The sequence below is a fragment of the Rhinoderma darwinii genome, chromosome 1, assembly GCF_050947455.1.
Source record: "Rhinoderma darwinii isolate aRhiDar2 chromosome 1, aRhiDar2.hap1, whole genome shotgun sequence".
NCBI lineage: Eukaryota > Metazoa > Chordata > Amphibia > Anura > Rhinodermatidae > Rhinoderma > Rhinoderma darwinii.
Genome location: NC_134687.1, coordinates 450568002 through 450582946, shown reverse-complemented (window position 1 = coordinate 450582946; position 14945 = coordinate 450568002). Strand labels below are relative to the sequence as shown.

General features: G+C 41.3%; 1 protein-coding gene across 1 annotated transcript in view; it reads left to right on the top strand.

Moving 5' to 3' along the window:
- The window catches only part of LOC142657087 (solute carrier family 2, facilitated glucose transporter member 9-like), a 30389-nt gene extending 23393 nt beyond the window's left edge, over positions 1-6996 (top strand). The window contains exon 12 of the mRNA XM_075832138.1: positions 1942-6996. Coding sequence (XP_075688253.1) covers positions 1942-2130 — 189 coding nt within the window. The 3' untranslated portion in view covers positions 2131-6996. The remainder of the gene's footprint in view (positions 1-1941) is intronic.
- Positions 6997-14945: the final 7949 nt, after the last annotated feature.

Below are 14945 nucleotides of genomic sequence, written 5' to 3'. Positions count from 1 at the left end.
TAATTATTATTGATGGCTCTAATGAAATATGTAAATTCAGCACAGTGACATATACACTTGGCATTGCTGCCTAGCGCACAGCCAGGTCCTGGTGTTAAGAGATGTGGACTGTGTTCCCCAAGATTTGTGCTCTATTGGGAAATGCAGGGCACATTAAACTGTATCAGAATCTGGAATCTGTATACATAGATTAGCCCTACCCAAAAATAATAATAAATGGAGTGACTAAGTATTACCACCATGCAGTCACTAAATAATGGCGCCATACATTGACTGAATAATACCACCATATATACCATCATTGGATAATACCACCATGCCATGACTAAACAACACCACCACTATACAGTGACTAATTAACACCACCATACATTGGCTGAATAACACCACCATACAGTGGCTGAATAACACCTCCACACAGTTGCTGAATAAAAAACACTAAGGGAATACCAAAATTAGAAGACAGTGCCTCACAGTAAATAGTTCCATACACATAGTGCCCCCAAACTGCCCCACAGAAAACAGTACCACACAGATAGTGCTCCATAGTTAATAATGCCATATACAGTTTCCCCTTTAAAGTGCCCCTCAGTAAATAGCACTATACAGATAGTGCCCCCTAGGAAATAGTGACATAATATAGATAATAAACCATATAAAAATGTATAATATAGTGTTCCCCTAAGTGCCCCATATAAAATTGTGCTATGTTTAGTGCCCCATATAAAGATGTTACATAAAGAGTGCTCCACATTATTCAGACAACATCCCCTAAATCAATTTAGACCCCAAACCAGACCCCTAAATTAACTCAGACCACAGACCAGACCCCAAAATATCAGACCAGACCCCAAAATTAAGTCATACCCCAGACCCCTAATTTAAGTCAAACCCCTATGCCAGACACCTAAATGAAATCAGATCCCAGACCAGACCCCTAAATGAAATCAAATCTCAGATCAGATGAAAAAAATTTGTTCAGACCCATCTGCATACTTACCTCTCCCTGCTCCTGGATTCTCTCTACCTCAGGCAAGCGTTTGGACGTTGTATGCGGAAATGCAGGCAAGGTTTGTGTGTTGGTCCATTCCAAGTTAGGGGGGCCTGCATAAAAAAAAAACTATAGAAATGTTAATTTTTTCTTTATGTGTGCCCCCGCTGTGCCCACCTGAGCACATGGCCTTGACCATACATATTATATAAGCGGCCAATACTGCCAATCTAATATTTTTAGGGGAAGGGGAAAAAAATGAACACAGGCGCTCCTCTAAGGTAATGTGATTGTGGACACAGATCATACGTGAACACAAAGGGGTGATCACGGTACTCACCCTCTGTGTTTGTGCAGGATGGTCGGCACAATTTGTTTCTTAAACATGGGGGCCAATAGGCTCCGTGTGGCAATAGTATGCAGGTCTCTTGGAGTGGACACTGGCAGCTGGTTTGGCTACCAGTTGAAAGTAAAGTTCAATGGATTCCAAATAGGAAAAAAAATCACTCCTTCATGTGGCGCTCCTGTGTTGCTTGTGGCTTGTGCCAGAAAGGTAATTACTCAGTTCCCAGGTGTTTGAGTAAGATAAATGATTTATTTCTCTAAATAATGTGGATAATTACAACAAACAGTAGAATAAATGATAAATCATTATCATTTGTTTTACAGTTTGTTGTATCATTTATTTGACTGTTTTTTTGTAATTATCCACATTATTTTGAGAAATAAATCATTTATTTTACTCAACCACCTGGGAACTGAATAATTACCTTTCTGGCACAAGCCACAAGCATTACAGGAGCGCCACATAAAGGAGTGATTTTTTTCTATTTGCAGTCTAATATTTTTGACCAGCTGAAGTCCCATTGTATGACCGTTTTATTGTAACTGGGTGAATTAATTTGTGGGCCCATCCTTCATTGCTTTTACTTTGTTTCTCTCATTTTCAGGCTGCTCTTGGCCATTATTGTTTCCTCATCTTTTGTGCCAATATTTTGGCCTCGGAAATATTTTTGTTTTTCTTCCTTCCGGAGACAAAGGGGAAGACAATACAGCAGATCACAACAGAATTCAACAGACTGAATTTTAAAAATAAAAAGTTGCACAAACAACCCTTAGAGCTTTCCACCAGCCTATGATGAACTATGAAGGGCTATGTCACTGGGATTGATTATCTGCTCTGTATATTTACTGTGCAGGAATATGGAAAAAAATGTGTGGGTTGAAGCAATGAACACTACATATACTTTATGAAGCATTTCTTCTCAAAAGTGACATAGACCCAGCATATACACTGCTTGCATGTATGTATGAAGGTTTTCTATGATTTGATTCAACATTTTCACATAAAAAATGTAAATGCCACCAGGGAGTCATAGAGAATGTATAAGTCATGCTTCCCCACCAACACAGAATACTTGGCAGCTCTCCCTGTATATAAACTCATACAAGAAATTATGTCAATCACTCCAACCAGGTCCATAAACTAGAAATAAAAAAATTATTGTTTCTTACCGATACACTCGTGTCAGCGATCTAGTCCAATAAGTATGAGAATTCCCACACACCAAGAGTGTGCGTTCACTTATCAAAGTACCTGCTCATCAGAAATGTTTATTAATCTGTACTGCTGACACGATATAAGTTAAGTGACCCTTCTCAAGGGCAACCCTATAAAATTTCTGCTATACTTTCTCCCTTTCTTCCAATGCATTTGCTCTGTGCTGTAAACAGATTCAGCTGGGCATATTGAAGAAATTGTTTTAATAAATAAAGAAAAGAGTCATCAATCTACTCTACAGTTGAATTCCAGCCTCCAACGTTTTTCACCTATCCGCTGGATAGGTGAAAAATGCTAGATCGTTGGTGGTCGGACCACTGGGACCCCCACTGATATAATAGAACAGGGGACCATGCTCCCCCGTTCCCCTCAGCTGTCGACGGCTAGGTAGAGTTTAAATGGAGCGGAGGCTGGGCATGCACGATGCCGCTCCTTCCAAAGTCTATGGGGCTGATGGAAATGATTGCCATTCAGACCCCCACCAATCTAGTATTTTTCACAATTTTTCATGGATAGGCGAAAAAGGCTAGCGGCCGGAATACCCCTTTAATGAAATATTATCTTCAAATATACCTGTAAGTATCTCACTATCACCTAGATTAACCTTCTCTATATTAAATCTAGATTGAAATACCCTCTTATCTAGTGGTAAAATAACTGACCTCCCCCAATTGATTTTTACCTCTGAAAGTTATTTTTCCCTCCTCTCAAAGGAAATAAAGCATTGGACAAGCCAAAGAACAACTTATTTGATCCCTCATCGGAGACACCAGCGGGCCTGCCAGGCTGGGCCTATAGACATCAGATTATTGTCAGATACCACCAAAACAAGTAGGATCAATAGACAATTATACAGTATAAGGTCTATAGCCAGCATTACTCTTTCACGGGACCAGAGAGACTAATAACCTACAACTATACTGCCACATACAGGCAGCCACATACAGGCGGCCACAAAGAGGCAGCCACATACAGGCAGCCACATACAGGCGGCCACATACAGGCAGCCACATACAGGTAGCCACATACAGGTAGCCACATACAGGCGGCCACATACAGACAGCCACATACAGGCAGCCACATACAGGAAGCCACATACAGGCAACCACAAACAGGCAGCAACATACAGGCAGCCACATGGAAATCAAGCGTCCAAGCTCTTTAGATCTTATCTGCATCTCACTCACTTGCTTTTTAAATACAATCGCAAACAGCATACCAAAAAATATATACAGTTCTGTGCAAAAGTTTGAGGAGTCAGGTATGTAAGCAAAAATGCATACTTAAAGGGCGTCTGACACCAAAATACTGTTTTTCTATGTCTTTGGACCAATTATTATATAATCATATGTTAAATTTATTCTACTATACTGTATGTGACTGTGATTTTTTTCCAGTAACTTACACTGCAATGTTCCTGAATTTTATCTCTCTCTCTGCAACAAAATGACTGCTGAATAATATTTATGAGGGGTTCTGCCCTTGTCCAGCTTTCCAAGAATACTGAATTAAGCAGCGATTGGTTGATTATGTCACTTGACATACAATGCTGAATATGATTGGTCAGAGTCCTCACTGCAGCTCCAGCCTGTAGACTCGTTCAGTCCCAAGCAAATTTATACCAGCTTGGAATCAGTGAAACGTTGAAGCGGTTCATCTGCTGCGCGTTCTACCACTTATATGGTACTGTATACTGATCACATATTTTAGTAACAACCATTTCCCCCTAAAGTCAATAACTCACATCTATATTATGCTAGTTACTCTCACACACCCAGGGGTGGGAGCCGGCCGGTTTGCCCCAGTTCCCCAGAACCATAAAATTACAGCCAGTTCGGAGAACCAGGGTGAAGCGGGAACCCGGAACCGGTCCCGTGCATCTGCGTCTTTAGGACGTGAATACAATTGATTTGTCCAGGGATGCCTGGCGAGGCACAGAATGCCTCACCATTCGGCGCTTTAGCAATGAAGCATCCGGTGCAATGACGTCATCGCGCCGCTGCTCCATTCCGTTGGATGAGGCCTGGCGTTGCTGGGGAAAGGCACGGGAATGAGGACAGAACCAAGCTCAGTACATAAATACAGCACCAGAACCAAGCTTAGTACATAAATACAGCACCAGAACAAAACTCAGTATATCAATACAGTACCAGAACCATGCTCAGAACATAAATACAACACCAGAACAAGGAAAAGTACATAAATACAGCACCAGAACAAAACTCAGTATATAAATACAGTACCAGAACCAAGCACAGTACAGAAATCCAACACCAGAACAAGGAAAAGTACATAAATACAACACCAGAACCAAGCTCAGTCCATAAATACAACACCAGAACAAAGCTCACTGCATACATACAGCTACAGAACTAAGCTCAGTACATATATACAGCACCAGAACTAAGCTCAGTACATAAATACAATAGAAAAAACGAATGTGCCTGAGGCACAATGAAACCCATTTTCCCAGCTCGTTCGGCAGTATCTCTATAGAGCAATTGCTAATGGTCTTTAGCCAATTTTAACTTATTTTTGTGCTCTTGTTGTCCATCTCGGACCTTTTTAAGAATAGAACCAATAAAAGTTATATCTTATTACAATTCAGTTGGTAGCTGGGAAAATGGGTTTCATTGTGCCTCAGGCACATTAGTTTTTTCTATTGCAGTTTCTGACCTGCCAGCTACCAGGGTCTTCTTTAATATATCAGTACATAAATACAGCACCAGAATCAAGTTCAGTACATAAATACAACACCAGAACCAAGCTCAGTACATAAATACAACACCAGAACCAAGCTCAGTACATATATACAGCACCAGAATCAAGCTCAGTACATAAATACAGTACCAGAACAAAGCTCAGTACATATATATAACACCAGAACAAAGCTCAGTACATATATACAGACCCAGAACCAAGTTCAGTACATAAATACAACACCAGAACCAGGCAGAGTACATATATACAGACCCAGAACCAAGCTCAGTACATAAATACAACACCAGAACAAAGCTCAGTACATAAATACAGTACCAGAACAAAGCTCAGTACATATATACAACACCAGAACAAAGCTCAGCACATATATACAGAACCTAAACAAAAAATGCATAAATACAGTACCAAAACCATCATAAACTGCATTTTCGCAAATAAAAAGCCTCTGCCTCCCATTGAGATAAATATGGGGCGATTTGGAGAGTTTTATGGCACTGATTCTGACACGGTTTCCGCATCAGAATCAGCGCCAAAAAACGCTGTGTAAACTACCGCTTATGGAATTTTATTATCAAACAGCGGGTTCACCCTTTAGCATAATATTGTGTACACAAAAGACCAGATCCAGGTTCAGTTTCTCATCTAAAGTTTATTTTGATATTGAGCATTTTATATATTTAAGTAAGCATATGGGATGAATTTTAATAACCAATCACTCAACATCAAGGTGCATTCCTTTACGTGTCATAACCTTAGTAATGGCCAATAATATTTCACTTGTATAAGTGTTACATTGTATTTTGTAAATTATTCAGAATTAATAATTCTCTTAATTAGTCATAATATATTTTAAAACAGCGTAAGGCCCTGTTCACACTTGCGCAGTAGAAGGGAATGCCGGCACAACAGTTCCGTTGCAACACGGACACCACCGGCGGCCGACAGAACCCATTGACTTTAATGGGTTCCGTCAGCTTTCCGGGTGTCCGTTGTGTTACCAGAAACAATAGCGCAGCACTTATGTTATGTTCTTAAAAATTGAGACCAGCTCAACAGTTATCTTATGGTTGCGAAACTAATGTCCAACTCATTTATCAAAACCAAAGCAAAGAAAACATGAAGGAGATGTCCATAGCAACAAATCAGGTTGCTGCTTTAATTTCTAGGTTCTCTAACAAATCAGAGTGGAAAACAAATTGGTTGCTGTTAGAAACTCTTCCTCTTTTCACTTGCAGTTGTGAAGGATGGTTTATTTGCTTATATTCACTGTATTAAATTACATTATGAATTATCAAGCAGGATGACGAATTACTGAGATATGTATTCTCCATTATTTTAATGACCTTTCCTCTACATAGTCCTGCTCGGGTCTCAAAGAAATGTGTTATCTTTATGTGTTCATAATATGGTCTTCATACAATTATGTCAGCGGGTTGGCTGAACGCCCAAACATAAAATGCAACTGTTTGTCATTAACTCCCTCATGGGAAATAACAGTTAACACCACCCCATTATATGCTTGTCTCTAGGTGTTACCTGAAGTCAGCATTTTAATGAAGAATTATAATTATGTACTTGAAATATTCTTATGGTCTGCTATTGGCTGAATAAGAAATATTGTCACATTGCCTCTGATTGGTTAACCTCAAGCCTACACCCCTTTTGAACGATATTATTGTAATTGAGTTTGGCAATAAACCCCCAGAGGAGTTTTTTGAGCATATCAGCAGTGTCTGTGTGTTATTTCTCCTCTCTCGATATATATCATTATGAAATCTCCTGATTAGGATGCTGGTTAAAGTTTCTGGTGTGAGTGTCTGTTGGAACACTCGTCTAAATTTCAGTCTAATAAATTTTGAGCCATTGACTTCCACGACACAGTGGTTTTGATTAATCTCTTCCACTTACTTAAGGCCCTTTTACACTGGCCAATTATTGGGAAAACGAGTGTTCACAGAATGCTTTTTCCTGATAATTACCCTGTGTAAACAGGGCAACGATCAGCCGATGAGCGAGCTCGTTCGTCGGCTGATTGTATAGTTTTAAATGACGAAAATATTATTGTTGTCAGCAGCACATCTCCCTGTGTAAACAGGGAGATGTGCTGCCGACAGGATAGAAATGTATGGGGACGATCGATCGGAGTAATGAGCGCTCCTCACATAATCATAACTCCTTGTGAATGGATCAAGTGAGTGCAGAACGAGCTGTCTCTTTTATCGCCGCTCGTTTACACGGCCCACATCATGCAGTGTAATACCACCTTTAGGTTTCTAGTCTGTTTGTATTTTATTTGAGGGGGGCAAAGCTGTTTAAGATACTGCACTGTGTGATGCCTGGCTGTCCGATTTCTACTTGAATTCTAAAACTTAAAGTTTAAAATAAAACCAAAAAAGTCACACATTGGTTTGTAATGTTTTTGTTTTTTATTCATCATAAAAACATTACTATACTGGCTACTTATGAGATGCCTCCAGAATTTAATATGTGAGCACCTGAATATGGATGGAACTGTAATGTGACTTACAGATTAGCTCTTGAGTACAGTAATGCCACAGTCCTGTGTTAGGACATAATACACACAGCCGTCTGCAGATCATTTTTACAGACTTTTTAGCAATTCTAATGTTTTACAGTGTTGGTAGGCAAATGCAGCAAACACAGAGATAAACACACACAGTAGCATGCTATATAAATAAACAAATATATATTACATTTCTTTGAAGATGATGATGCAGATGTTCTGTGATTGCCCAATTTAGGGGCCTTTCACATCTGCATCAGAGGCTCCATTAGGGTCTTCTATCACAGATTCCATTGTTTTTGCTGGACAGAATAGGGCAGTATCCTGCACTATTATGTCCAGCAAAATGACAGCAACCATGACAAACATCTGACGGAACCCATTAAAGTCAATGGGTTTCATTTGGCGCAGTTGGTTTCCATCATACAACGGATCCTGATCTTCAAGTATTCTAGTTGTTCTTCTACTATGACAGAGCTATACAATGGAACCCGGAATGCAGATGTGGATGAGTCCTTAGAATCAGAAGCACACAGTAACAGCAGGAAGTACAAGCAATGCAACTGGACTTCTCTGTCCATGGACATCTCCTGTGAATATCAGACAACATTACGTGCAGTGGCAGATTCTTGTAGGGCCGTTATGGGCAGCCACCAGTAGCCCGAGGCTCCTGGGGGGCCCATGGTCGGCCAAAGACAACATCGCAGTTTTGTCACGTTTTTGCTGTGCATCGCGGCAAAAATCGCTAAAAATTGAAGGCCCCTGGAATCAATCGTATTAGTGTCCAAAGGACACGGATACAATTGACATCTCTGGCAAGGCAATAGAACCGTCGGTTCCCTTCCCCGCCATTCGCCATTTTTCTTTTTATGCAGGCGACACGATGACGTCATCGTGCCACTTGCGTGGTTTCGGTGGATGCGGCCTGGTTAGAAGAGACCAGGCCTGCATCGTCGGAGAATAGGACGGTGCTAGAACTAGGACGGGTAAGTCTGACACTAGCTACAGGGGGGCGGCACATTTGCAGGGGGGCTGTGTGGTGATTTCTACAGGGGGGGCTGTGTGGTGATTTCTACAGGGGGGCTATGTGGCGCTATCTACAAGGGGGTGGTGCCATCTACAGGGGGTAACGCTATCTACAGGGGATGGGGCACGATCTACAGGGAGGCTGTGTGGCGCTATCTACATGGGGCTGTGTGGTGCTATCTATAGGGAGTGTGCGGCACTATCTCCAGTGGGGCTGTGCGTGATGCTATCTACAAGGGTGTGTGGGGCACTATCTAGAGGGGGCTGTGTGGCACTATCTCCAGGGGTTTTTGTGCCACTATCTACAAGGGTCTGTGTGGTGCTATCTACAGGGGGCTATGTGGCGCTATCTAAAGGGAGATGTGTGGCACTATCTATAGGGGGGCTGAGTGTGGCACTGTCTACAGGGGGCGTGTGGGGCACTATCGACAGGGGGTCTGTGTGGCGCTATCTACAGGGCCCTTTGTGGCGCTATCTACAGCGGGGCTGTGTGTGATGCTATCTACAGGGATGTGTGTGTGTGGCGCTATCTACAGGGGAGTGTGTATGATGGTCTCTACAGGAGGGGGTATGATGCTATCTACAGGGGCTGTGTGTGGCGCTATCTACAGGGGGGCTGTGTGATGCTATCTTTAGGGGGGCTGTGTGTGATGCCATCTACAGGGGGTGTGGCGCTATCTATAGGAAGTGTGTGTGTGATGCTATCTACAAGGGCTGTGTGTGGCTCTATCTACAGGGGGTACTGTGTATGTGGTGCTTTACTTTACAGTGTTTGACAAAATTATATTCAGGGGCACAGTGTTTTGTACTATTTTATTCAGGGGCGCAGTGAATGGTGCTATTATATTTAGAGGCACAGTGTGTGGCACCATGAGAATTTTATCTTTGTTTATAGGCGTGGAAATGTTGGAAAAGTAAGGAGCCGAAGACTTCTGAGTGGCAAATTCTGCAGAAATGGGTCATGGCTGGGAGAAGTCATCATTAGGTCTGGAATGTATGGAGAAGAAAAGAGTAAAAAACTACTAGAGTCAGGAGGATGTGTCCCTGCACAGTGTGATACTGTCAGCAATGGCTGGAGACTGTCAGTATGTAGGGACACAGCCTTTTGCCAAGGGGAATAGTAACACCCATTTGTTAAAGCTTGCACAAAAATGTAGTGTTAACAATAATTACGGCATAGAGGGGCGGAGGTGGAGAAGGGGGTTCCAAGTTTGGGAAACAGCCCACGGCCTATGGTCTACTTAATCCACCACTGATTACGTGATCTCCTTACTCACTGTAAAGAAATATTGCAGATTTCCTACATTTTAAGCCTCTCTCCAGATACGACCCTATAAAACTTAATTTACTAGAAACCAGACAAGCTCTAAGATACTGAATAGAATGAACACTGACAAGAAATTTAAAACAGCTCACCAACCTTTTTTATGCAGTCCTTATCGCACCTTATCCACCCGTGTACAGAAGTGGTGTGTCACCACAAAGTTCAGCAAAACTTAAAATGCAATGAGGATAGTTCAGCATCATGGCGGTAGAAAAATTTATATTTTTATTACTAAGATGAGTAAAATCCAACAATCACACCGCTCATTTCATTTGCTGTTTTGCTGAATAGAAGAAATGTATCATGCAATAGGGAACAATATTTATCCAGATGGAGTCCAGGTAATGGTTCACGCATGCATTTGTAAACCTTCCCTAGTCCTATGCTCTTCTGTTCTGTAACCTCTTGTGACCCTGCACATTATTATTAGAGCCAAAGCTTATGACATTGACAAAGGAAAAGACAGGATAGGAAATGTGTTGCATTTCAAGGTTTGCTGAGTCACATTGATGTGGCAGAATTAGGCAAGTTACTGATTAAAATTTCAGGTCACTTCTAACACTTTTCCTCCAGATACTACTCATGTAATGAGTGATTGGTAAAGTATTAACAAGAGCATTATGTTTTCAAAGTGTCAAAAATAAAATAAGAATTTCGTCATCAAACTTCTGCACCTTGAAGTTATATTGTCCCCATACAATGTGTCCAAATGAGCACCATTTCTATGTGTTGCAGGATGTTTTTATTCATTAATTAGCTCCAAAACAAGTATCTAAAACTTTTGCTAATTTTGTATAATACATGAGTAACTCTATATAACTCTGTATTAGACCTCTGCGTCTTAGACCTAAGGTCGGGCTGGGATTGATGCCGCAATACGGTTGCATAAATGCACCCATATTACACTTGTGTGAAATTGGCCTTATCCAGTGTTTTCCCAGACCCAAAATCTCAATATTCCATTCATGTGAAAAATCTTAAAGGGTATGTCCAGCTTTGAGCAGTTTACAGTTTACATTTAGATATAATTGACAAAAAAACATTTAGTTACAGGCTGTATTATACACCGCGTTCCAAATTATTATGCAAATGTTATTTTTCGCTGATTTTCCTAAATAGTCGATGCAAATGACAGTTAGTATAATCTTCAAGCCATCAACCGTTGGAGTATAATGCTAATTTTATTGAACAAATCTACTAATGATAACAGATTTTTTTTTTAGAAGTAAAAAATTTAAAATGCACTGTTTCAAATTATTATGCACAACAGAGATCAAAACATTTTAAAGGTTGTAAAGAGAACTAAAATGGTAATTTGTTGAATTTGCAGCATCAGGAGGTCATATTTACAGAAATCAAAAGCTCTATCAATCAAAAAAAACTTAGCAGGCCAAGTTACATGTTAACATAGGATCCCTTCTTTGATATCACCTTCACAATTCTTCCATCCATTGAATTTGGGAGTATTTGGACAGTTTCTGCTTGAATATCTTTGCAGGATGTCAGAATAGCCTCCCAGAGTTTCTGTTTTGATGTGAACTGTCTCCCACCCTCATAGATATTTTGCTTGAGGATGCTCCAAAGGTTCTCAATAGGGTTGAGGTCAGGGGAACATGGGGGCCACACCATGAGTTTCTCTCCTTTTATGCCCATAGCAGCCAATGACACAGAGGTATTCTTTGCAGCATGAGATGGTGCATTGTCATGCATGAAGATCATTTTGCTACGGAAGGCACGGTTCTTCTTTTTGTACCACGGAAGAAAGTGGTCAGTCATACACTCTACGTACTTTGCAGAGGTCATTTTCACACCGTCAGGGACCCTAAAGGGGCATACCAGCTCTCTCCCCATGATTCCAGCCCAAAACATGACTCCGCCACCTCCTTGCTGACGTTGCAGCCTTGTTGGGACATGGTGGCCATTCACCCACCATCCACTACTCCATCTATCTGGACCATCCAGGGTTGCACGGCACCTATCAGTAAACAACACGGTTTGAAAATGAGTCTTCATGTATTTCTGAGCCCACTGCAACCGTTTCTGCTTGTGAGCATTGTTTAGGGGTGGCCGAATAATAGCTTTATGCGCACTTGCAAACCTCTGGAGGATCCTACACCTTGAGGTTTGCGGGACTGCAGAGGCACCAGCGGCTTCAAATACCTGTTTGCTGCTTTGCAATGGCATTTTAGCAGCTGCTCTCCTAATCCTATTAATTTGTCTGGCAGAAACCTTCCTCATTATGCCTTTATCTGAACGAACCCGTCTGTGCTCTGAATCAGCCACAAATCTTTTCACAGTACGATGATCACGCTTAAGTTTTCTTGAAATAGCCAATGTTTTCATACCTTGTCCAAGGTATTGCACTATTTCACGCTTTTCGGCAGCAGAGATATCCTTTTTCTTTCCCATATTGCTTGAAACCTGTGGCCTGCTTAATAATGTGGAACGTCCTTCTTAAAGAGGTTCTGTCACCAGATTATCAAATCCCTATCTCCTATTCAATGTGATGGGCGCTGTAATGTAGATAACAGCAAAGTTTTTTGTTTTTTTTTAAACGATCATTTTTGCCCAAGTTATGAGCAATTTTATATTTATGCAAATGAGCTTTTCAATGGACAACTGGGCGTGTTTTCTCGTATTACCAACTGGGCGTGTATTGTGTTTTTACCAACCGGGCGTGGTGAATAGAAGTGTATGACGCTGACAAATCAGCATCATACACTTCTCATCATTCCCACCCAGCTTCTTTCACTAAAGACACACAGCGTGACGTCACCCACAGGTCCTTCAAGCTTGTCGTCGGACCAAGAAGATACATCGGCTCCAGGCGTCCAAAAGGTTAATATGCTCGTCTCTAGGGAGTTTATTATACTTACCTGACACGGTGATGCTGCTCTCTCTTCCGACGCCAAGGTTGAAGGACATCTCTCTGTGTCTGCAGTGAAAGAAGCTGGCTGGGAATGATGACGTCACCCACATGTCCTTCAACCTTGGCGTCGGAAGAGAAAAGACACATCAGCTCCAGGCGTACAGTTGAATTTGCAGCAGCATCACCGTGTCAGGTAAGCATAGCAAACTCCCTAGACATGAGCATATTAACCTTTTGGACGCCTGGAGCCGATGTATCTTCTTTGTCCGACGACAAGCTTGAAGGACCTGTGGGTGACGTCACGCTGTGTGTCTTTAGTGAAAGAAGCTGGGTGGGAACGATGAGAAGTGTATGATGCTGATTTGTCAGTGTCATACACTTCTATTCACAACACCCAGTTGGTAAAAACACAATACAGCCCAGTTGGTAAAAACACAATACACGCCCAGTTGGTAATACGAGAAAACACGCCCAGTTGTCCATTGAAAAGCTAATTTGCATAAATATAAAATTGCTCATAACTTGGCCAAAAATGATCGTTTAAATAAAAAAAAAAACTTTGCTGTTATCTACATTGCGGCGCCCATCACATTTAATAGGAGATAGGGATTTGATAATCTGGTGACAGAGCCTCTTTAAGTAGTTTTCCTTTGATTGGGCACACCTGGCAAACTAATTATCACAGGTGTCTGAGATTGATTACAATGATCCAAAGAGCCCTAAGACACAATACCATCCATGAGTTTCATTGAAAAACTAATAATTAAATGTTTATGACACTTAAATCCAATGTGCATAATAATTTGGAACACAGTGTTGTTCACAGCTGCTTCACACTTCTTCTGTTTAGTATTGGAAACAATCAACAAGCTTGCCAACAAACACATACTTAACCCCTTAACGACCAAGGACGAAAATGTACGTCATGGTCGGCTGCTAGTTCCCGCACCATGACATACATTTTCGTCCGCATTTCAAACTGTCACTCTGTGTAAACACAGAGTGACAGACCCGCGCTGACAGTTGTCCCTGACAGCTGAGACATCAGTCTTGCCGGACAGCGGACCATCGCCGCTGATTTCGGCAGTTAACCCCTTAAGTGCGGCGACGGATTGCCGTCGCCGCATTTAAGTGGTTTGAAGCACATCAGCAGCCCCCACGAAGTGATCGTGGGGGCTACCGATGCTTGTCACGGCAATCGGAGGTCAGATAATGACCTCCGGGTTGCCATGCACGGAAGCCTCGGAGGAACAGCCTCCGGCCGTTCCTCCTCTGCTTCCTGTCAGTGTGACAGTCACGTCACAATGACAGTTAGAGTACATTACACTACGTGTGTAGTGTAATGTACTCTAGCAGCGATCAAAGCTGCAAGACTAAGTGTCCCCTAGTGGGACAAGTTAAAAAAGTAAAAAAAAGTAATAAAAATGTTTTAAAAAAAGTGTAAAAATAAAAGTTAGAAGCTCTATAAACACTAAATGCTTTTTTTCCTATAATAAGACTTTTATTAGAGAAAAAAAATGAACACGTTAAAAAAGTACACATATCTGGTATCACCGCGTTCGTAACGAACCCAACTATAAAACTATAATGTTATTTTTCCCGCACGATGAACACCCCAAAAAAAATCAATAAAAAACTACGACAGAATCGCAATTTTTTGGGTCACCACCGCTCCCTAAATAAAGAATAAAAAGTGATCAAAAAGTCGCATGTACCCGAAAATAGTACCAATAAAAACTTCTATCCGTCCCGCAAAAAACAAGCCCTTACACAGCTTTTTTGACTAAAAAATTATGGCTCTCAGAATATGGTGACACAGAATTTTTTTTTTTTATAAATAAGTCATTTTATTGCGCAAACGCTAAAAAAAAGGACCAAACCTATATACATATGGTATCGCCGTAATCGTACCAACCCGCAGAATAAATT